General features: G+C 47.3%; 1 protein-coding gene across 1 annotated transcript in view; it reads right to left on the minus strand.

The window, feature by feature from the left end:
* Window positions 1-6,814: 6,814 nt before the first annotated feature.
* The window catches only part of LOC139061379 (uncharacterized), a 63,665-nt gene continuing 45,794 nt past the window's right edge, over window positions 6,815-24,685 (minus strand). Inside the window, exons 8-10 of the mRNA XM_070541381.1 lie at window positions 9,244-10,212; window positions 8,566-8,833; window positions 6,815-7,129 (exon numbers count right to left, since the gene is read on the minus strand). Of these exons, the coding sequence (XP_070397482.1) occupies window positions 6,897-7,129; window positions 8,566-8,833; window positions 9,244-10,212 (1,470 nt within the window). The 3' untranslated portion in view covers window positions 6,815-6,896. The remainder of the gene's footprint in view (window positions 7,130-8,565; window positions 8,834-9,243; window positions 10,213-24,685) is intronic.

Raw genomic sequence — 24,685 nt, forward strand, 5'->3', positions numbered from 1 at the left:
TGGAGGCGCTACCATCCCAAAACATGACGTTTGGCGCCGTCCGGAGTGGTCACGTGCTTTGCGCTTTCGTAAACTCTTATTAAACGCATACCTGCAGGATGAGCTCTATGAAACAGCCACACCGAATGAGCTTGCTGCTGCATTACGACGTCACTCCATAAAAGATGGACGCCGTTGTCATATCACCTGAATGAGTATTTTGAATACCCAAGGAACGCAAGGTGCCACATCAGGCAATGTCGGGCAACGCGCCACAAGACTATGTTATGAAAGGAAGCTTCATTAGCACAACACCTGACCATTTTTTGTATCATCGAGTGGACAACCGCTGAGCAACCATCTGACCTTAATATTGGATTAGGTGTGCGTAACTGCACATTCTGTTTACACAAAAACACATCGTACCGAGTTCAGATAGGGCTCCACCAAATGAGCCGTTCTTCTGGATATCCAAGATTATTTTCGTGTGCTCCATGCTAATCGAAATTCATCACGTGTACTGAGTGCCGACTACCTTCTGTTAATCGATGTAAGAGTTAAAAAGCGTTCGACTGCTAGTGAATCAGAATTGACGCAAGGAAAATGTATTTCTTTACTCCATAATATCAACCTCATTTAGGGTTGCCAACCAACCCGAATTTAGTGGGACAGTCCCGACTTTTGAGTAAATCTCCCATGTGCTGATTTGACCCAGTTTGGATGGCCAAATTTCCTGAGTTTTGCATTTTTTGCTACAGGATTAATAGACCAGATTTTCATTTTATATTGCCTGACAGCTCGTTTGCACATTCTTGTTTCGTCTGCTCTCTTGCATCATCATGAACATAAAAAGGGTTTAGTTCTTGTGGTGGTTGTAGTTCTGTTGCAGGCCCTCACCACTCACAGTACCTCTATTCGTATTGGTAGCCGTGTTAGGCCACTCTACTGCCATTTTCTTGTTGTATATCGCGACACGGGAGGACTAGAAAAAATTGTTCAACATTGCTGCACGTACAGACTGGCGGCCCCTGGCACTGACAGGGTCGGTCGCCGCCAGCCGCCTCCCTCCCCTTCCTCACTCCCCTCTCTGTACCTACTCCGTCCACTCGATAGTTGGCAACCCTAACCTATTTCCTTCTCCTGCCTAAATAAGGCTCGAGAAGCCTGTGGCTAGGGTGTCCAGGGTGCTTCGGTGTCCTCCTCGCCCGCTGCTGGGCGAGGTGGAAATAAAGGCCCCCTAAGTTTGACTAGGTTGCCTAACACCCCGTTTCTCCTTTAGGTAGGGAGACACTGCCGCTGGCGCCGCCATCTTGAGTCAAATGCGGAAAGCTTAGCCTGGGCGCGCTTTCTGATTGTAGCTTTGCCAAAAGCAACGTTCAAATTTGGATGAGTACTGAATTTTAGTACTTACGTGTGAACTAGAGCGTGTGTTCCTACACTTACGCGGAACTAAAATATAGCACACACACGTCAGAAAAAATATCTTGACCAAATGTCACAGAGCAGAAATATCACGGTAAGTAAACCAACCGGCGTAAAAATTGAAGAGGTGCATGCCAGTGACAACTTGGAGAACATATTTATTCAACCATCTCCGACTCATTCTAGGTACTATTTCTAGCATGCATTACCTTGCAACACAACCTTCCTCCGTTATAGCACTAGAAACACAGGCAGCTGACACAGTAAAGAAATGGACCTCAGAAAAACCATGCATCTTAAATTGAACTGAGGGATTTTTTCCTAATTCTTTCTTTCTGCAGGCTGTTAAAAAGAAATTTTCAGTTGCATTTACAAACACATCAGTCTGCGAAATGTATTATACATGTATTAGCTCAACTCCTACTGAATAGAGTTAGCACAAATGTTAGCGGTTGTCATGAAAGCCAAAATTATTTTTGAAAATTCGTTCGCACAGACTTTTCACCCCAGGCAGTCATACATGCTGTTCACTCAAATATGCAGCAGATCTTCGAAAAATAAATTCAAACTGTCTTTTCATGCAGTCATTTACAATACCTTCTATTAACCAGACCAACCACCTCCTAATTTAGGGTGCTTCTTTTTTTTTCAACATCTCAAAACGTTTAAGCAAAGTGTGAATGCAATTTCATGCAGCTTGAGCATGTACGGAAACACAATGGTGCGGTCTTTATTACAAACAAGGTACAGCGTTCAGTAGAAGTGCGAGATAACCAGAAACAGATGGACTCGTAGAACAAATCAAATCAATCTTTATTTTATCTCCAAGGGTGAAAGACGGGTAAAAGCTGCTCGAGAAAAGTTTAACAAAGCTCGGTCCCCCTATGTATACAGTTAAACTGCGTTCAGCAACCACATATTAAGAGCAACAACAAAAAATCATAGATGTCGATAGCAAAGTACTGCGCTCGCACATATAGCATAAATAAAAACGCACTGCATTTAGTACATTAAACCATAAGGTGCTCTTGGTAGAAAGAAAAGAAAAAAGAACACAGGGCAAAAAGGGGGCAACATGAGAAGAAACGCAAAGCACACGTATATAAATTTGTAGTTACAAAATTCAAGGAAACGCGTACACATGCACACAAATAACAGATAGACACACCGACAGTCGACCCGCCGTGGTTGCTCAGTGGCTATGGTGTTGGGCTGCTGAGCACGAGGTCGCGGGATCGAATCCCGGCCACGGCGGCCGCATTTCGATGGGGGCGAAATGCGAAAACACCCGTGTGCTTAGATTTAGGTGCACGTTAAAGAGCCCCAGGTGGTCAAAATTTCCGGAGTCCTCCACTACGGCGTGCCTCATAATCAGAAAGTGGTTTTGGCACGTAAAACCCCAAATATTATTATTACACACCGACAGTCACTCATTCTCAGATTACAATACGCATAGGAAAGGAAACGCGCACTCACCCTGTATTACCTAGTTGTCATAGCAGGAAACACAGTCAAAACATTTTCAGGGTCAGTCCTACATATACCGTGTGATAAACACGCATGCCCGGAAGAAAAAATGCAGCGTATCTATAGTGTACTTCCTTTCCTAGTTCCTGACAACTATACACGGCCTGATTTGGCAGATAAACAGCAATAATATAATAAAAGAACGAAAAGAAAAAGGGAGAGGACTCGCAGGAAAGAAAAACCAGAAAGACAGGCGCTCGAAATTTGCCCAAGCGCAACAATATGACCAATCTTTAAAGAGGCTACACCGCTCGAGTCCGGCCTCGGAAACTCCGCCGCGTCCGTGGCAGAGGTAATTGGCGCCATCCATCGGGAGGGCGGGAAAGCAACTCCACTTCCCTTGCACGGCCTCTTAGATCGGCCTCTCCTCTGTTTCGCCTCTCCTCTCAGCTACTCTCCCCTTGCCCTCCCTCGTAACTGCCTCACCTTCGACTAGCTTCACGCGCGCCCGCCGGCCCGGCACATGAAGTTTTACGTTTAGTTATCTCCTGTTATCGGGAAGCGGTGCGCTGCTGTGCGTTGACCGGCGGGGGCAGTTTCGTCAGTTACGTGGTCCTCGATAGCTGTGTGCTTGTGCTCCGCGATGTTTCACCCGTTTCACGAATCGCACCACGCGTGCATCATGCAGTGATGCACGAATACCTCAAAAACAAGCCCTGCAAGGTTCTTTTTTCAGGTGACTAAAGACAACAGGTGAGCGAGCAGACCCAAGGACACAAAAAGACGCATGTACACGAACACGGACCTCTGCATGTGCGTGCTCCATGAGTCTCCGGACGTCGTTGCGCCTTGACTGTGCTACACGTCCCTCTTACCGGTAGAAAAAGCTGACAAATAGATGTTCCTCCTCATTGTCACCTGGTCTATGACTTGTTTTCCTGTGCCAAGTCTCATTCTGCAACTTCACTAACACGCCCAGCTTTCCATTCCGCCCTCAGTCATTTTTTTTGTGTGTCACCGTTCTACAAACGTACTAACAACTGAAAAATTACCGTTCGTGTTTATGTATTACCTCAGTAATCGCCGATGGGAAATCCGCGCGAACAATCTTCATGTGTAGGCATGATATGCGTTTTTTTCTGGAAAGCATGAGCATTGCAAGTGTCCTATATACAGACTTTTGCAGTTTGTGTTTATTACACAAAGGAGTGCCCGGTTAGTGCCCTAAGTGACGTAATTTTACTGCTAAGCATTGCATTCGTGGTAAAAGAAAAGTCGTGTTGTTGGTTTATTTCACCTGGTCTTTGATTGAAGAATAGGCTTTTCTGCGAATGTTTTGTATGTGCCGCTGCAAAAGCTGACTACCTTCTGCTCCCGCTGGCCACCGTTACAAAATGTGTGGCCAAGTGCAAAATATTGCGATAATGTGTATTTGCTTTTTTAGTGCAAATTTTTTTTTGTGCCATGTCTGCTTTTTCATTTTGTCCAGTAGTAATGAACATATCGGGCATTTCATACACTTTTTGTGCAGGTATATAAGTAATTATTTCCTGTTTATTTTTGTATGACTGTCAACAAAACAATCTGCTTTTCGTTGTATATATTTAGGCATCTTGCGTGCCATTTCTTTTTTTTTTGCCATGGCCAGTGAATTTTCGCTTTCTTCAGTTGTCATGACTGTCATACACGTCGTCCAGTTTTGTGCAATATCTTATGTTGAATTCCAATGGCGCAGTCAGAGCAGCCGACGGACTCCGCGAGCGAGCACTCGACTCTGGCGTAGAGCAACGCCTCGAAATCCGCGAGTGGAACACAACCTGCGCCGCCGGAGCAAGGCGGAAGCGGAACTTCTATGTCCGAGTTACCCAGGATGCCTTGCGTGTTGTCATTTCCTTCCGCTGTTTGCTCCCAGCACCGCCGCACCGGTCACTTGTCTCTTCAGCGCCGTTCACCTGTTGTTGTTTTTTTTTCAAAGTGCGGTATGGATATCTCGCCAAGCGTGCAGCAGCTTTTGCTTCCTCGCGAGTCGTGACCGATGGCGCCTCCCAGCAGACAAACGTGGTAAAGGAAATACGTCACGCAGAGTTCCGGTCCACTGCGCCGATTTTGGCGGAACATCTTGTTCTGCTCCACGGAGTGACTCCCGCTCTGAATCCCCTCTGACTCTCTCATTGGAACACCTTACTCCCGCCCTCACTCTGTCATTGGAACACACTTGCTCCGAAACGAGCAGAAAAACTTGCTCCGACTCCACCATTGGAATTCAACATTAGTGCATATATCGGAAGCTCGTATACACTTTGGTCTTTAGGGGTTATATAAAACTCTTTTTATATATTTGTGTGTACACGAAACGGCCTTCGCGTTTTCTAGCGTTCCCTTTTTTTTGTTCTTGTTATTTCACTGTGTAAACATTTGTGTTTAGTGCTCATGTATATCTCATGCACCTTTCACTTTTGTTCATTTTTTGAGCGTGTATCACACCACGTTATAAGAAAAAATTTTTTTTGGAAACGATCTCAATCAAGCGAGACCAAAGATTTGCTGCGTTGGAAGTGGAATTTTTTTATCTCCCGGCACATGCTGGTATAACATAAGTATGCGCAAGACTGGGCAAGAATGGGCAACACATAGCCCCCGGCGCACCACGCGCCAGCTCACAAGCAGTGTCAATGTGCGGCGTAGCGGGCGCACGATAAAACAAAAACAATAAAAAAACACTAGAACGCGCCGCGTATACAAGCAAAAACAAAAGAAAAGTAAGCGGTGCGCGCGGCATGGAGGGAAGGAAGCGGTGCGGGTCGGCATAATAAAAACAAAAAGAAAAAGAACGCCAGGGAGAGGAGGCGTCGCGCGGCTGCTGTTCCTGTTGCCATGACAACGTAAACAACCGTGTGCGCCGCCATTTTGCTAAAGCACCGCCCTCCTGTTAGGGCCGTAACTGAAGGGGGCCTTGGCGCTAGCATTGAAAGACCGTCTGCTTCAAAACAGCCAATGGCAGCCATGCGAAGACTCACTCGTGGGCTCGAGTGGCCACGTTTGAAATCGGCATTCCCACTTCCTCCATGTCGCCTCGCGTGGAATAGGGATACACCGCTGTCCTCTTCCCGTGGATCCGGCGCAAAACGGGACACAACACCCCGTCATAGATGCTAGTTCTCGGCTTCTAGTGGTTCAGTCAAACCAGCGGCAGCGAATATCCACGCGCCGGCAGCTACCAGAAAAGGTTTTTTAAACGACACGCCATCGCCGAAAAATGCGAAGCGCACAGCCGTTTTGGCCCCAGATGGAGTCGGTGGCGCGGGGCGGGTGAAATGGTGTCTCCACCCTGAACGACGGCGCTGGCATCGAGGTACCTTTAGATGCCTAGCTGCCGCCGTTCAGGTTCAGATGCTCGTTAAAGGACCCCAGGTGATCAAAACTAATCCGAAGCCCTTCACAGCGGCGTCCCTCATAACCCACTATGCAGTTTCGCGAGATTCAATCCCGCAATTTAATGTCGTTTCTTTAGGTTTAAAGGTTATAAATTCCATATAAATCTCTATACATGTATATCGCGCTTGACGAGCTTAGCATGCTACACAAGGACGCGCAGCGCAGCGCTTATATAACAGCTAACATAGCGCGACCTCTATAAGTACCCGATAAGGAAACTGGGCCTTCTCGATTCCTGATAGCGCTATCCGAATATCAGTTACTAGCATGCATTTTAGTCACATCTGTCTAAACTACGCACGCCACACGCTAATGGTGACATCAGCGCCCATAAACTGGGACAGTAGTGCGGAAAACTGCGCGCACGATGCAGTGAAAGAGCACACCAGAAAACCCACCGAGCTATAGCGCATTTAACACTTCGGAGTTGCAAGTCATGGCAACGTGCCCCGAATTTTCATACGATACTGCGGAACTAGTTTCGTCTAGGCTAATTTGCAAACAGAAGACGTACATTTCAAAATCATCAGCTTTACTTTTTACAGGCTAAAATCCAATTTGCGCGCAGAACCTATCGCGGCACGAGGCGATCATCAGCTAGGTCTCGTGACAACCACCACCTTCCGCTTCTTGATCGCCAGATGTATCTCGATGGCCAGGTAGCCCAACATGCCGCTGACCAAGAATGTCCCTAGGACGATAATCTTGTGGGGAATTGGAAGCAACTTCTGAATGACGAACGCAATGATGAACCCAAAAGACTCCCACAGCCGGTAATTGGCGAAGGCAGCTTCCTCGTCCTCCATGAACACCGTGCCATAGAAGGCTGGAATTAAGAAAGGAAAAATCACATGTTTTAGGCACTGAAAACACAAACTGCTGCTTTAGATAATACGCCACTCGTTGAGCAAAACAGTATACAATTGAGACGAACAAAATGAAGGTATAACCGCAGCATATTCCAAACGACGAATAAAAAAAAAACTCTTAATGTCGTAACGCTGAGCAAGCGTGAATTAGGGGCACTTTTTGCACGCATCTTTTACACGCTTAGTTTTCGTCACACACAGCAAACAGGATTCCTTGCGTTAATTTTGCCTCGCCTAGAGCTCGGAAAGCGTGACATGGAGACACTTTTTGCACGCTTACTTCATGCATGCTTTTTCATCGACCAGTTTCATCACGCTTTCCAAGTGTGAATAGCGATGCGATTCCACGCTTGCGAAGCTTGACGTTATTTGCTAGCTTCCCGTCTTGTGTGCGTCATGCGCATTATTTACTTTTACTGTGACCAACAATGGGTAAGAACCCACATCAAAATACAGTATTGCTCTGCGCTATCTTTACTTCTGACTCTAAATAACAGACACGTTAAAACAGAGCCTGTTAGGTCGAATGGCATGTCCAAGCTAGCCGAAGCGTAATGAAGTAAATTTGTGCATAAGCACACTGTGATTAGGGGTTGTTCGAAGGTCTTGTAGTTGTTAATTGCAACGTCAGGATGATCAACATAAAACGACTGCGCCCTCAGAGAATGTCCTTCGCTGCATTAAGGCATCACGCTAAACGTTACGATTCGACTGTTCTAGAACAGAGACCTAATCTAAAATTTTTTGCCACCTGTCATCCCGATTAATATAACGGTCATTGAGACTTTCACTTAAGAATAGAACGGCTAAGCAGAAACTACTTAGGATGGACGGTACCTCCGTTCTTATCTCCGGGATCAATAATTACAATGCACGTATATCTTATCAGCCGCAATTGGCTAATATTATTCCACAAATCTGGCATCTATTATCCGTTGGGGTGTTTAGACAGCAAATAGAGAGCAAGAAAGTAGCCACGTCATCAAGTGCTAGGAGTAACACAATATCTTTGCCTTGTAAACGAACAGCTCCTTTTTTTTATGCGTTGCATATGGCAATCACTCAGTTCAGCCCTTGGGCGCGGCCGGGCAGCCACCATTGAGGGTATGAGCCATTGTTCATTGCTGCGCGTCTCATATGTGGGTCTATTCTCTATTAAGTTTGCAATGTTTGTTATTAAGTTGCTTCTATTTTTATGCATTGCATATTGCAATCACTCAGTTCAGCCCTTGGGCGCGGCCGGGCAGCCACCTTTAGCGCAACCACGTGACGTGACGTCACGACAGCCGGAGGAAAAGCTGGGCCCCAACTCGCGCAATATGCAACGCATTCTTGGCTTAACCAAGCAAAGCCTGGCCATTTTTTTTTCGTATTGACATGCAGTTCAGCTCACCATTGACTTGCGTTTGCCAGACAGCGTCACCTAGGCCCCAACAGCCGGCAATGAGGAAGAAAACGTAGAACTCATTCGGCGTGGGCTTCCACAGACAAAGAACAACTATTACAGCGCCGTTAACAGCAGCACCGAGAATAAATATGGGTATCCTGCCGACGAAATTTATGATGGTGCCAAACGCCATCGAAAAAACAGCATCAGCCAGACCAAAAGTGATCATGATGAAGCCCACGTAATGAATACCAAGAGCACAGCTCACGTAAGCCTGAAATGAGAGAAAAGCACAAATTAGTAGGCATATCCGTGCTCTAGGACGTGGAGCACGCAAAGACCGCAATATTATCCTGTCAGCAACGGTATTTGTAGTAATTGAAAAGTTGGTGGGTTAATTTACGACCACCAAAATATAAAAGCTTGTCTGGGGTCCATTAATTAGATACTTGTCTTACATATAAAGCTCAAGTGAGATGTAATTTACTCCGGTGATTCATTCTGGATAATTCAAAGCATTCAGTTCTTTTATTACTCTGGAACGTCGAACAACGAATGTTTACATGGCTTTCTTGGATCAATTTCACGAAAACCGGAAAATGTCACGCGACCTGTATACATTGAGATGCTAAATACACAAGCACGCACTCCACCTATTCCGAGTATGTTTCGACGGAACGTCACCTGCGTGAAGTCAGCGATGAGAAAAGCCTGCTGGATGCCGCTGTAGACAGTGAGCGGCAGGATGGCCCACTGGTATGGCTTGCGCAGGTGCCTCAGCGTCTCCACGAGCAGCGATGCCGGCTTCCTTGAGGCAAGCCTGGGCGGTGGCGCAAGCGGGTCCAACAGAATCAGAACGCTGAGCCCCGAGAGCAGCGAGCACGCCGTGTAGATGCCCATGAGCGTGTAAATTTTGGCGCTGTCCGGCGGTTGCAGGTTCTCATTGTCTGCGTCGTCCTCGGCCGTCACGAAACGAATGCCGCAGCTATCGATGTTCACGCTCACGTTGGCCGGTCTGCCGGCCGGCCTGAGCACATAGTACGAGATGAGGTTCCCCCAAATTTGGGCCGTCTGGAAGATCATGAAGAAGAGCCCGAAGAAGCGGGTCACCACGTCGACCGGTTTCTGGCGAGTCTGGGCTGCATAGTCGTGGGCCATGGTAGTCAGATACGCGCACTTGGCGGTCCAAAGGGGTGCGCCTCCCAGACCCATCACGATGGAGGCCGGGATGAGGGTCGCCCAGGTCGGGTAGAAGTTGGCAACGAAGTAGAATACGTACATGGACATGGAAACGACCAGCGTGGTCTTAAGGCTCAGCTTGCGGATCATGAGCGTCGGCACAAACATGCATGAAATCACGAGCGCGATGTAGATGGTTGCCATCGTGTATGTGCCCAGGCCCTGAACCGAGTTTATGCTGCTCTGCAGGTTGGACACCGACTGGAAGGCTGTGAAGAGCAACAAGAAGCCGAAGCTCACGGTAACCACGTTTTTTATTATGTTCCTCGGAGTCCTCGCGGTGGCTTCCTCGCAGCACACAAGCTCGGGCGCCGAAACCACGCCTTTCCCTTGGACCTTCGCCATGACGTCCGTGTTGTGGGATGCGTGCAGCCTTGCCGTGGGAGAGACAACTAGGACGAACCGCCTTTTCCGCTGTAACAAAAAAGAAGACAAGAACAAGAGAATCGTCGGTTATTCTGTCATGGCCACGGCTCTTTTCACGAACGACAATAAGGTTGCATGATTTCCCCTGCATGTGCGCGTCACCCGTAGATTGTCTTCTACGAGACATGCGCCATGTTCCGGTAGAATACCGAAATTTTGTCGATGTTACCTTCAGAAATGGGGTGAATGGTACTGGACGGTGGCACATCCTGTTTTTCCGTGGGACGGAGCCGCGGGCGCTGGCTGAGCTAAGTTGGCTTAGTTGCGTAATTATCTCTTGAAGGCGCAGCAGTAGAAGGCATCCCGATCAGAGGCAGGGGCGTGCTCCTTTTATCACTCTTTTTCCTCGTTGCAACTCGTCACAGGCGTGTGAAGCAAATAGTTTCGGAATTCTGTCATGTTATCATCTCTTTGCAAATCGACTCGCAAGCATCTCGACAGCAAAACAAGCACTAGGGAAGAACCTCAGTATACTGTAATAATGTTAATAATCTGGGATAGTTGGTTATATATCTTCTTTCACGGCCGACTGATACCATTCATAACGCAGGCCGAGCGTCGCTCTGACCAATGACGAAGTGCGAAAAGTACAAAAAGGAAAAAGTAAAGCCACATGCAGTGAAAGCTGGTAGTCGTTTTCTCAAGTTTGAACTCGTGTTTAGCGCAATTTTCATAAACGTCTTTTGGCTTGTTGTCGTTTTGCTAGATTCGATCTTCGGTTCCGGATTGCGCACACTCTTCAGTTGCGTGAGGTTGGGATCAAACCAGTCACACACCTTGCAGCTGGGGCCACACTCACGGTCGACGAATTCTCTCTTGAACCGTCTATCGGTACCGTCCGTGGGAGGAATCTCTCAGCGTTCACGTCTCTGCTCGGCCTCCTGCTCTCGAAGTTTGGGGTTACCTTGCCTCTGCTGGCGCTTGGCTTGGGTTGCCTTCTCTTGAAAGTGGGGGTTGGATTGCCTCCACCGGCGTTTGGCTTGCGCTTCCCGTTCTCAACCCTTGGCGGTAGCGGCTTCCCTCCGCTGGCGCTTTGCTTGCGCTTCTCGCTCTCGAAGCCGACGATTTGCACGACGTCGGCGCTGCCGCTCTCGTGCAAGCTCCGGCGGCCGCCCGCGCCGAGCGGAATCCATGGCGCGAAAAGGCGCGTGCTCTGCCCCCCTGAGTGACACCGGACACCGGACGGCGAAGGCTCGACTTAGAACAGCTCCGCTGTTAATATAATCGAAAAAGGCATCGCTACAATATCGCGACGCAGCTAGCTGACATGGTCAGCAAGCAAGCGCAGTTATAGGACGAAGTATTTTAAATGCGTAAGCGCATCTATGTCTACCCAACGAGAAAACCCGCCAAGCAAGCTCTAGACAAGCGTGACTAAACAGATAGTGCGTTAAGCTTCGTTTTGGCGCATCGATGACTTGAAGCGTCCGCCACGAGCCATAATCACCACGTCGAAATGGAAAAGATGGTTCGGCTTGCGTGCCGAAGACTGGTAGACTTCAGAAAACGTCAATAGCTGACGTTTCTGGTGTGCGTGGTTTCCTCCGCTACTCAAGCAGCCAAGTTCCGTTTCTGAGTGAAAATGTGAGCATCTCCCGTGCTGCAAGGCCTCGGAGAAGAACTTCCCGCGCAGTTTGAAAACTGATTTGAGCTCACCTTGCCAGCGGCTAAGAGCTTTACATTGTCAGTGCCCACGTAACTGCGCTAATTAAATATATTATTAGTGTACTTAACTAACTAGCGAGAAAATTAGAACACATAATCTGTTTCCTGACCTCCACTGTTTCAGATAATCCGGTTTCAAAATAATCTAATTTTTCTCTTCAGCGCCCTACTTTTAGGAATTTTTGGCACTCTTTGTAACAACACCCGTTATATACAGAGAAACGGGCCACGGCTGATAAAAGAAAACTGAAGGTACCTTCGAAGACATAGGCATACTTAAAGGGAAGCTGAAGGGTTATCCAGAAAAAATGAGTGAGGAGCTGTACGTAATGGTTTTCAACCCTCCGAATTCGAATATCGCATCGAAATTGAGCGAAAGAAAGCGCAAAGAGATTTTATTTCGATGAAAAGTGCAGCAGCAGACTCGAGGCAGCTCGCGCGCCTCGTGACGTCAACAATGGCGTTCGTCCGTAAAGGCTGCTGCAGCTACACATGAAGCACGGTGCAAGGTGGTTTGGCGCTGTCGTTTTGCTGGGTCGGTAACGTTAAATTTCAAGAGCTTGCGTTTTTCTGAGAGTTCGGCGTTGTTCCCTATATGTACGAGCCGATTGCGCGGAGCCGGCCTCTCCAAGAAGCAAAAGATGCTTTGCATTGCTTTCCCGTCGAAAGCAGTGCTTTCGACGGGAACGAAAGCGAAGTGTTAGCATTTCCTCAGGTTATAAATGTTCTTTGATGAGTATGTTTTTTGCAAAGATGCATTCAGCGATCCAGTGAGTTTGTTTCCGGGCAAAAAACTCTACTGTTATGTTCCTGCGTGCCTCCTGGTAGAACGTAAGCGGGGATGCGATCGTCGGCATTTATGCGCTGCCTCAAAGCTGTCGGCAATATACACAGATGGTTTACATGCGGGAAAAGTTTCCCGGCTCTTGTACCACGTGTAGTGACCTTCATCGGCGCGTCATCCGCACGCTACTCAAAACCGGAGCCGTAAACGCCGCGAATTCCGTCGGCTACGTGCGACGGCCGGTTTCTCCCTGTGTGCGAGAGTAGGGGGAGCGCAGCGTCCTGGCGTGCGCCGGCTTTCAAGCACATGCGAACTTTACACTTTCCCTGCGTTATGGTAGCTGCATGTGGGCTATTTCACAACAGAGAAGGATCGACATTTGGGCGAGTTGGTACTGGTTGAACATCTTGAAGGGGCAGCGCAATAAGACGATGACAGAAGGCAGGAAACACACAGGACAGCGCTGTCCTGTGTGTTTCCTGCCTTCTGTCATCGTCTTATTGCGCTGCCCCTTCAAGATATTTCACAACAAACGTGCGAATAGAAAATTAACGGCGGTTTGCGAGGAAACCTGCGTCAAGGGAGGGACATAAACATGCACCTTCCGTTCAGCGTGCCAACACGAAGGAAATAGTAGTAAATCAAAATCCAGGTTTGGACGAGTTCGTGTATTCATAAGGTCTTCCAAGACCAGTCACCATCCGTCCGCCCACACCCGTCCCGTCCTTGTGTGTTCGTTGCCCCGACCTTTTCGCGCTGCGTTTAGAAATCCTGCTAGCAGCAAGTCGTACTCTCACTCATTCGTGCATTATTGATAAACTCTGGTAGTAATCGTCATCACGGAAGTGGTTAGCTGAAAGCTTCTTGTATTGTGAGTAGTAATGGAACATCGGAAAATCATCGCGGCCGCTGGTGTTCGTGCAACCATAGGCTGCCCAGAACGCCGGCATGATCGGCCCACCACTTCAATTGATGATGTGCACGTCAACTGCCACTCTACATACACACAAACAAAGGAATGCAGGGTCAAGCGAAGCAGGTTGTGACAGCACGCACGCAGAAACAAGCAAGGTCAGGCACGGACGCGGAAACTGCGAAGGAACGAAACACCAGTGCTGACGTCACTACGCCGCGGTTTCCGGTCTCCGCTCACATCGTCAGCGTCAGCAACAGCGCGCGGCGTTCGACGGGGAGGCGGAGCGACAGCGCAATTTTAACCGACGATTACGTTGCTCCCAGGGGCGTAGCCAGGGGGGCTTATGGGGCTTCAGCCCCTCCCCCCCCCCCCCCGAATTTTTTTCGTGCTGTCATGCGCCGCCGACGAAAAGAACCCCCGGCGCCGGAAATCATGCTCGATTTCGCCTAGAATGTCCTTTTCACGCTCGAAAAGAGATTTTAGCGCGAACATTGCGCAATTGGGCTGGATTTCACGGCAACGCCAATGCACCAGGAGTCACATATCGTAACGCCAAAGGAGCTCCATCGAGCACAAAGTTTCAAAGGCGTTTTAATGGCGAGCGGGCTTGTCGCGGCATCTCGCGCAGGCCGCGCAATCTAGGGAGCGCTTGGATTTCAATTCTGAAACTTTATGGGTATAAAGTTCTCGTAAACGTTTGATGCGAAAGGTGCATTGGCATTTCCAAAGTCATGCTTTTGGTTTTAAATTCCGGAACTTTGCGGATTTAATGTTGTTATAAACATTTCACGCCAAATGTGCATTGAGTTTTTTAAAAAGTCGTACGTCGGACCATACAATGAGACAAACCAAGTCAACACACTGTCACAAAAGTTTGCAAAGTACGCAGCGAGGTCCTATGAGTCGAAGCGTTGTGGTGGTTCATCTGTGCCGCTATGCCAAAGAAAAGAATATCAACATTTTTTTCAGCTGCGCCAAAGCATCCATGTCAAGACACTAAAGCCAGCAAAGGTAACTACGTTTATATTCAGTTTTCGACTTTGACTTTTATTCGCGAGTACACATTGAGCCTCTTCAATATTCTTGTTCTCTCTAGCCATGGGCTTCCAGAGCCCGCCAGAGCGCATGCGTTTTTCTCGTGTTGCTCCGACCACCACGTGGCGCACTTTGGGGCGCATTCGTTTGTCTCACCCGGTTGATTTTTGCCTGGCAGAGTTTTGGACGCTTTCTGGCTAGCAGACGAGTGAAAGAAACAATTACTGGTCACTCGCTGCCATCACTGTGGGGACTCGACGGATTGCAACGCGTTCGCTTGAGCGCAAACTGTCCGGAAAGTCTTGTCTCGCCATTGTAGGATGCCGAGAAGTATGCATATGGTAATTCTCTGTGGGACAAGCGTCCCATGCTTTCTTCGATATTTCTTCGGTAGCCACATGGGGTGCACAAAGTAGACATTTGATTGTAGCCAACATACTTTCCTTTGCGTTTTTTCATTTCGGTGCCCCCACCCCGCAAAAGAAAAAAAAAACATTGTTGCGGCGCAGTGAATTGCCGCATGGTGAAAGTTCGATTTCGTTACTTCTTTTCCGGCGGATAAAAGGCCACGGGACGCTTCAGTAGCCGGGTGCTCTTATTATATTAGTGTGATAGCAGTTATATAAACACTCAAGGCGCATTCCTGCCGTCGCCGTCGCCTTCATGTTCCGTATGAAGTCCAAGGGCGATAACATCGCGACCGCGCTCCGCATGCTGTATGTGCGAATGAAAGCATAAAGGGGCACAAAGGCGGCATGGATGAGCCGACGATGGTGGCTCAGTCTTGTGTGCGCAAGGGAGAAAATCGGGGATGAAGCGCGCCGCCTTCCGTCGCGCAAGCTACATCAGGGGGAGTGGAGTGGTAGGGGGCTGTGATCTGTGAATCTGTGGTTGCGCAACATGTTTATTGGCCTTGTTTGACGCATCATATATAGTGAATGTTTCTTACATACGGATATTTATTGGAGACTTATACGTATATTTAAATATCTTGTTTCGAGGTTTTGTGTATATGTGCAGTGAACTTTGTTTCCAGTGACACTATTTTGTCCTAGCTGTATCTTCGCATTTTTGTATTGCATTGTATCTTCGCATTTCTAATGTACGCAGGCGAGTAAATAAAGGTGAACCAACCTCCCCCCCCCCCCCCTGCGGAATAATGGCTCGGTTCATTATCTGCGAGGCGTGCGGTGGCACAGAGGCATCTCCGATTTACAAAAGTGACACGCAGGTGTGAGGATAAAGGTTCTTTAATGCTCTCATACACTGAGTTGAACATGGTTGTGTGACATAATGGACACTCCAGAAGTTGAGCAGCGGGGTGTCGTGAGGTTTCTGACAGATGAAGATGCTTCCCAAAAAGAAATTCGTCGTCGTATGGCTGCCGTGTACGTTGAACATTGCATTTGATTGGCCACTGTGAAACGTTAGAGCATACGGATCAAAAAAGGACATCAAAGTTGCAAAGATGATCCAATACCGAGATAAAGCCACCGTTCAATCACCCCCAACACAGTTGCAAAGGCTAAATTAGACAAGAACGGAGGATAAGCATCGATGAATTGGCAGGGCGTGTGAATATGAGTCATGGTGCCACTACTAAGAGCCGGAAACACAACGGCAAAGCTTACAGTGCAACCATTTGAATTCAGCAACCCCAAGGAAAGCAAAAGCCGTCATTGCTGCCGAAAAGGTGTTGTTGACTTTTTTTTCGATCGTCAGGGGCCATTATTGATCGAATTTGCTTACCTGAAGTAACTATCAATCGTTTCCGATATGGTGAAACGTCGGATCGGCTGCGTGTCGCAATCAAGAACAACCAACATGGAAAATTGAGGAATGGGGTCATTTTGCTCCACGACAATGCCCGTTCCCACGTCGCTGTAGCAGTGAATACAAAACTGGCAAAGTTGAAGTGGGAAACGCTACAACATCTGCCATGCAGCCCAGACCTGCCGCCTTGCGACTTCGACATTTTGGAGCATTCGAAAAAACAGCTCAAGGGAACCAGATTCGTGTCGGATAATGACGTGAGTCAGTCGAAGACTTTTTGAAGCAGCAACCAAGGGACTTAATGAGACAGGAATTACGCGACTCGTTAGTCAGTGGGACATGTGTCTAAATGCTCATGGAGTTTATTTTAAAAAAAAGTACCCCGTTTGTCATATATTCACATTGACTCACTTTCATTTGACTCGCCCTGTATATTTTGCAGAAATCCTGCTTTTTATAGTGCTCTCCGTTGCGACAATAGTTTCGGAGCAATTACAATACACGACCGGTGACAGCTGCTCCTGCGCAATACATTCTTACAAACGACAGCGTCATTTAAATTTTTCCCTGGTCGTTGCATATGTACAAAAATGTAAACAAGGTTCTTGAATGACAGAGAGTTCTCTCTCTCTCTCTCTCTCTCTCTCTCTCTCTCTCTGTCATTCAAGAACCTTGCTTACATTTTGAGAAAGGCGAGGAGGCTAACAACATTTTATTAAAATATTTGTCCTCAACTTGTTCATTTCATGGCCTTTACATTTTTCATATCAGCGGCATGCGCTGCTTTGCTGGTTTCAAACTGATATAGTTCTAAAGTTCGTGTGATATTTGCTTTACGTATTAAATATACAGAAACATGGAAGAATTGATATCAGTTATTTCGGGCACAATTTTTTAGACATACATGTGTATTCTCTTATGAACAAATACATATTTAACTTGTCTTGACAGTGTGTAGCGTTCAAGAATTCGTTTGCAGCAGCTTTGGCAATGGCAACGGACTTATTATTAATGTTTAATGTATTTGATCGCTCGACAATTTCTATAAGCAGTAGGCCGAGCTGCAAAGTGAGCCCCCCCCCCCCCCCCTCGAAAGAAATTTCTGGCTACGCCACTGGTTGCTCCTAAGTGAAAAATCCCCCCCTCCCCCCAAATTGTACCTGCGTGGTTTATAAGGTTCCTGCCTCCGTATATGAGCGTCTTATTGAATTCGGCAGACTCTTCAGCTTCCCTTTAACTTGTATTATCCAGTGCGGGTGCCGCAGTGGATAGAGTAATGTAACCACAACGTACATCTATTTGTATTTATGTAGGCTCAAACATTATGTGTACTACACTCAATTTTGTGCGCCTCGTGTGATGAAGTCCGCTTTTGACCGTCCTGTCACTGTGCGTACATTATTACAGCGAAGCTAGTAGCCTCTAGTTGGTCGGAAGTTTTCGCGGCGCGTCCTCACGGAAAAAAAGTACACCTTCAGCGATTTAAAAAAAAATCTCCAGCGATTGAAGCGAGAAGTTTAGATATTCTTTGCTATCTCACATGCAACATACAGCACAGCATTGGTTTCAATAAAAAACAAGTACAAAACAATATCCGGATCACATAACTGATAAGGCGCTCCTGGTAACAATTCGATGCACGCAGCGCTTCCCGCATAACGTTTCCCGGTAAAGATTACTGTTGCGCAAGCTGCCGAGGCAACGGCAACTTGCGACGTGGGGAGTGACGTCACCAGCCTTTCATATATATAGAAGATCTCGCCTAGCAATTGATTTCATATTTGGTGCAGCACCACTATGGGTAGGCAACGCATAGTTAAGACACCCGAGGAGCAACGTGAATACGAGGGACTGCAAAGGGAAAATAAACGGCAATACGACCAGCGGCGGAGTGCTGCCAAAATTACCGTTAACTCCAGTTACTACGATTACTCTAACTTGCCATTACTACCGTGACTCTAAAGCAATAAATTATTGCATACCCCCCTCAGCAGTTGTAGTGGTGGTTTTCAACAGCTTCACTGGACATCCACTTTGGCAAGGTCCGGATGGCGAGTCAACTTTTTCAGATGTGTACCTCCTCAACTGTTCACGTGCTCATCTCAGGTCGCATCGTGGACTCCCCGTGTTTGGAACTCTGTGTACACGTATATGCCGAGACTGAGTGTAGTGGGCAGTGCCAACTTGTCCTCGCCTTTTATCTCTACGTTTTTGTGCATGCATACAGGACTGCATGCGAACTTCATTGGCTCTTTTTAGCGAACTCTGCTCTAGATATTTCCAATCTATGACGTTGTTCCTTCTTATCTTAGAATATTTTTACTATTGTTACTATTATGTGAAAAGGAGCAACCGTCACCATTATACGACTAGGATATCTTAATTTCTTGTATTTTCATTTAATTTAAAAAACGAGTAATCAAGTACGTTCTGAGTATGGTGCACTGAGATTCGGTTTAAACGATCTCAGTAATTAGGTTCACATGTCTAATATTTTACATGCGTTATGCACATACACTGGCTATTTCAACAAATCATTAGACTCTACAACGCGGTTGCAAACAATGTTTGGTATGTGTTGTCACAATGTGTACCAGTTTTCTATTTCGTTTTTGCTATGCGGGGCTTTATTGGAAGGGATTGTGCTCGCTTTAAGTGGAATCTGTCAAAGGCTCCAACCACTGATTCAGCCTCAAAATGGACAGGAAAATGCAGAGCTCTTTCCGACAGTTTCTCAGAACCTTTCCAAAAAGACCTTGGGCCCAACGCCCAAGATGCCACCGTATCTCAAGCGGAACCCCAAGTGTCGAGACTGATAACGCTTCACCTTCGATCAGGAGATTGTTCCGCACGCTCAAGAGCAAGCCGTTCCATATGAATACGTTGAAGCTCCTCAGAGAACCTGTCGGCTTTTGCAAAGAACTTCGATAGCATTGACTTTGTGTGCATTTCGCTCTTGCTTGCTCAGCGTTCGCTCGTGTGACATCGACGGCATTTAGCGACGCCAAAAGACCCCACATATTAAGGGCAGAGTAAGAAAGTCTTCCACGGAAAGTGCAGAAATCGGAGCCGGGGCACTCCAAAGCTCGCGAGAGTGAGTAATGCAGATGCAACGCATGTATATGCGCGGTAAGTTTGATAATCACGGACCCTGGCACATGGACACCCGTTAACTTCTTTTAACTTCACATTTATCACTGATCGTAACGCGTTCAGTGCATGTCACCAGTCTGCTGAAGGGGATTCGGCTATCTTCCTTACGCCTGAAGGAGGTACGCTTATTCCCACAATGCATGTCATATAACATGAAAATCAATTTTATTGCGATAGCAATTATATGAACCCTCCAGGCGCATTTCTACTGCGGTCGCACGGGCCCTGTCTTGAAAGAGATCTGCTGTGGGTGCATATAGTATAGGCACGCCGAGGGCAGATCGTTTCGTGTGCGCTGGGTTCTCACCGCTTAGTTCGCGTTGAAGCCAGAGGACGCACGAGGGGCAATTCGTTAGCTGGTGCTGCCGCTCTTCCTCAAGCCAGCGTTTTGATAGCGAGTGCCCGCGGTCTTCGAGCGTGATTTGTTCATGTTTGCCTGTGCGCGCATGACACCATACTTGTTAATTTAGTTAGTAAGCGAGTGTTTCCAAGTTATCTAACGGTCCATAAAATTACTATCCTTACTTCGTATAGCTGCGTAATTGCTATCGCAATCGGCGCTTCGCTTTTCGGCTGAAACTGCGACATTTATTGCTTATGCTGAACGCCATTGCTCGTGACTGCAACAGTTTTTGTTGCACAATATAACAGTTCAAGCACTCGTTAACCACATTTATTCTTACTGCTGCCCCATACTTTCGAGTCAAAACGCCCCTTGATTGCACACGCCAGTGCTTTTTTTCTCTCCCTTGCTGATCGGCTTAGGTGCGCGCGCGTGTCCTGTCGTGGTTGGGCTCTGTCATGCCTGGCATCTGGGCAAACTGGCGGCTATAATGATCAGCACACCAATCTGCCGCAGTTGCGGCCACGCCACGGGCACAGCAAGAACGCCAGAATTTTTAGTGCACAATCCTTGCTGAGTGTCGCTCAGCGGTCCACTCCTCTCCCTTTTCACGCGCTCAGGCAGTGCGGAGAACTGCGTGGACGTCGCATTTCTTTCATAAGCGCGTCTTCGCGAGGGACGCGCAGTCAGCTTGGCTGCAAAACGGCAAAGCCATCGTCCCATTCCGCTGAGTCTGCTCGGCAGCAGCGCGGGGGCAGCGTTCTCTTCCGCTGCCGGCATGGGCGTTGTGCGCTTGCGCACTAATGCTGCCGCTGAACAGCTGTGTGCAAAGCACTTAGGGCTCCAAAGCGGCTAGTAACCGCGCCGCCGCGCAACTTCGTAACAAACAAGGATGGGGAGATAGTTGCCAGCGTCGCTGACCGCATAGCCACTCTTAAGCGAAGTAGCGAGTGTGTTCGTGGAATTGTGTATAACAATTCTTTGTGGTAAAGAACATTAAGTAAAATAGCTTTAAGGCGTAACTATAGAGGCGAATTTTGTGTGCGCGTACATAAATCGAAGAGCGCCCAATGCGCCAGTGGCGACTTCTGCTTAATTCGTCACTGACCGTGTGACGCGACCGCAACTCCCTTGAGGTCGGACTCCTTTAGGAAGGCTCGCGCTCCGTTTTCCGCAGTATACACAATGAGTGTCTCACTTTCACGAACCAATTCGCCGCCTTCATAGCCGCTTTGTCACAGGCACTTGCCAGGTTATTCTTTAAATCCTCAGTACTTGCGCAAATCAAGATCACTGCATGTGTCTTGAAGTTCTCTCGAACTGTTCCATAACCCCGTTAACTGCCCTTTTCAACGAAATCAGTCATATAGAAGCGCATATATGTACTCACTTCCGAGAAATAATTTCGTTATTGAGAGGTGTGCACGCCTCCTAACATACGCATGGTAATATATATGCAGAGATCTATGATCTAAATGTGCTCAGTGGCGTTCGTGAGTCTGGCTCGAGGTGCCAGGTGCATACGCATAGCTGCCGCAGCGCACGCTCACGGCCTTTCAACACAGCGCATCGCAGTTGTCGACCGCGCTACACAAATATCACTGATACTAGTGTGTGAAATGAGCAAAACGAGAACAAGGTAAAAGTGGCACCCAAGGTTTCGACAAGTGGACTTGTCTTTTTCAAGGCCTCGGAAAAATGCCTTGAAAAAGACAAGTCCACTTGTCGGAGCGTTGGCTCCCGCTTTGACGTAGAGTACCATGATTCCAACTGTTGTGATGTAAATCGCGTGCCTGGTAATTTCTTACTTTTCTGGCTTCTTTTTGCAGATATTTCCGCTTCTTTTCAATACAAGGATTAGCTGGCAGCCAGTGATGCCCTGCTTTCCACGCCTTCTACCTCCGTTTGTGTAGTGCCACTATATACCACCACCAACCCTGAGCGTCGCCTATTATTTTTTTCTGGTATGCTCGTACGCCACTGCGCAATGTTCACCCAAGTCATCATGTACTCTCGCCTCCATATCACTGTCGTTGCTCATTTTTAATGCGTTAGGTTACTACACAGAATTTCCAGAGGCTAGCTTTATATCTATATATCTATGTGTGCTTGTATCTAACCGTTTTGCCGCCAACCTGGGTCATACTGTACTCCATGGTCGAATGGCTGGAGCATCGGGCTGGCTATGATGAGAGAACAGGGTTCGAAACCAACCCCAGGTTCACCTTGAATCACTGAGTATGTGGCAGCGTTTATAAATACACTGCTCTTCAACGAATCTCTCTCTCGCCGACATGCGTCATTGCATATGCGGGACTGGATATATGCCGCTCTTCAATGAAACTCCTTGACTTGTAGCACTGGGTATGTGTCAAACGATCTGCACTGTTCTTCAATGAACACCTTTAATATCAATTTTTGTCACTGGGTGCGTGCCAGTAGGGGTGTGCCGCTCTACAATTACACCCACAAAGAAAAGATCCTTCATATTTCTCCGATGCTAGGCGGAATCAAACCTACGTGCCTACGTCACGCGGGTTCCTCAAGGACAGCAGTCCTGTGCTTTATCAGGTTATGCCAGAAATACGCTGGGTATGTGCGTGCCGCTTAATGCTTTCCACGCCAATGCTTTAGCGAGCTGCGCCATGAATGCGTTGTGTATGAGCAGCTCTTCAATGAACAAACATCTCGCCAACTTGGGTCACTGCGTATGTGGCACTCTGCAAGCGAGGGAACAATACTCGGCATTCGCAGGTACGGACGCGCCACGCTTCCCGTCTCGGAGGCCCGATGCAGTAAACGTCTCATACGCAACTCGTGTCGATGGTGGCAACGCGTTGTGTCGCTCTATTGATTCAATGCTAAGCGCATTACCGTCGACAATCATCGTGAGATGGCTTCTGCCGAATTTCTTTTAATGACAAGGGCTCTTTTAGAACAACTTTTTTAGTCTATACTAATACGGTGCAAGCATTTAGCTGATGTCACTACTGAAGGGACAAGATGGAACTGACGCACGTGTCGAAATTCTGAAATATAATGCGAATTTCACTTGAAGTGAGAAGCTGGACATTAAAAAAAACAAAGAAATGGGAGACGCTCCCAAATAAAGTGCACACCGGGCGTGATATTTTGTATCAATCTCTCGCCACTGCACGTTACAAAGTCAATTTCTGCAATGTAATTCGCTTATAAGCATGGAATTTTCGTGCAAAATTTTCGAAGGATGAGTCTCAATCCAAACAATTTCTATGTTGCACTAAAACAGGGAATCTTTCACGACTTCATAGATGCGCTTTACTAACGTGTTTAACCGAAGGTAAACGAGCTTGCCTTGTTGCCATAGCCTGCCATAATGAGCGCAGTGCGGAATGTTCATTATATTTCAGTTGCTTTATTCTAATTAATAGGTATACCTTATTTCATACTGTGGCCATATATACAGTCATACATGCGCGCCTATACAGAAAAAATAGTTGCTGCAGGCCACTCGAAAGTTTTAAGTGCATGGCCATGAAAAAGACATTTTGCATCATTTCTTATTCCACTTTACAGTGATGGTGGGAACGCAACAATCGAAGGCTGCCACCGATACATTCGTGGCGCATTCGTAACGGACCCGAGGGCGTACTTTCATGTCTTCCATTTTTCATTTCCCTGCGAACAACATCAATCAACGCAGGACTGCTTTCCAATGGTTTTCCGCGGCACGCGGCAACATCAATCTTTCGGCCGTACACAGAAGAGGACTCCTCAAGTCGGACACTGCGCGCCCTTTCACAAACATGTCAAGCATCAAGAAGAACGTCGGACAGTGGCGATTCTACGGAATGCGCTCAGCCTGGCAAGGCCTAAGAAAGTGCATTTTCCATAGATTTTGAGACTACTCGAATAGACTTGATGGACGTAGCATGCATGATGCCGCAGCAGCCAGCCCACGAAGCCTCAACGCTGCGGCCTTGAAGAAACTTTTTTTGCTGCAAACCCACCGCCAGAAAAAAAAAAAACTGCACGCAAATTCAGTGTCCACAGCCCCGGAGTCTCCTACAAAAATTACTACAGGGAACGCTGGCGCAGCGATCGTTGGGATAGCATGTGAATGATTGGCAGTACATGTATCTGTCTCATCTTCGTGCTTGTGGCTTCAGTCGTTCTTGTGACAGTATTTGTTAGCCCGTATCTTCCTAAATTTTCAAGCACTCACAGTTTTCTAAACACAGCAGGACAATTAGTCTCTGCGTACGGTGGTAACCATGGCAGATTGTTGCATGTATAATGCAACACATTGCTGAAAATAACACATCTGCAATGTCGAAAGGTCATCCGAAGTCAGAAGGACGAAGTTTAAGCAAATTCATACACTGGCAATGATTCTTATGATGGCTGAACCACCATGCTTGCAGATATCGCAGACACTACTGGCGTCAGAGTTCCAGCTCTCCTAATTTTCCTAGGAAACGCTATGGTACGTAGTTATTTAATCTTAAAACAAGACAGTGTAATCATCACGTAATAAACGTAACAGTGTCGCCGCACCTGTCCTCTTACTGCCACGAATGCGGATGCATGCCCTTGTTCACTGAACGATGTTAATGATCAAACACGAAGACACGCTTGAGATAATGGAGCCTGACTGTGATCAAAGCCATCGTAACGTCTCGGAGAGTCAGCTGATCAAGTGTCGCTTTATTTGTCAGCGCATAAAGTATCGCTCAATCATTTGAATCTGTTCCGGTTCTTCCTTTGTCTTTCCTGGTTTGTATTTTACCCGTTTGCCAATGAGCCTTCAGCT

This window comes from Dermacentor albipictus, chromosome 1 (genome assembly GCF_038994185.2).
Source record: "Dermacentor albipictus isolate Rhodes 1998 colony chromosome 1, USDA_Dalb.pri_finalv2, whole genome shotgun sequence".
Lineage (NCBI taxonomy): Eukaryota > Metazoa > Arthropoda > Arachnida > Ixodida > Ixodidae > Dermacentor > Dermacentor albipictus.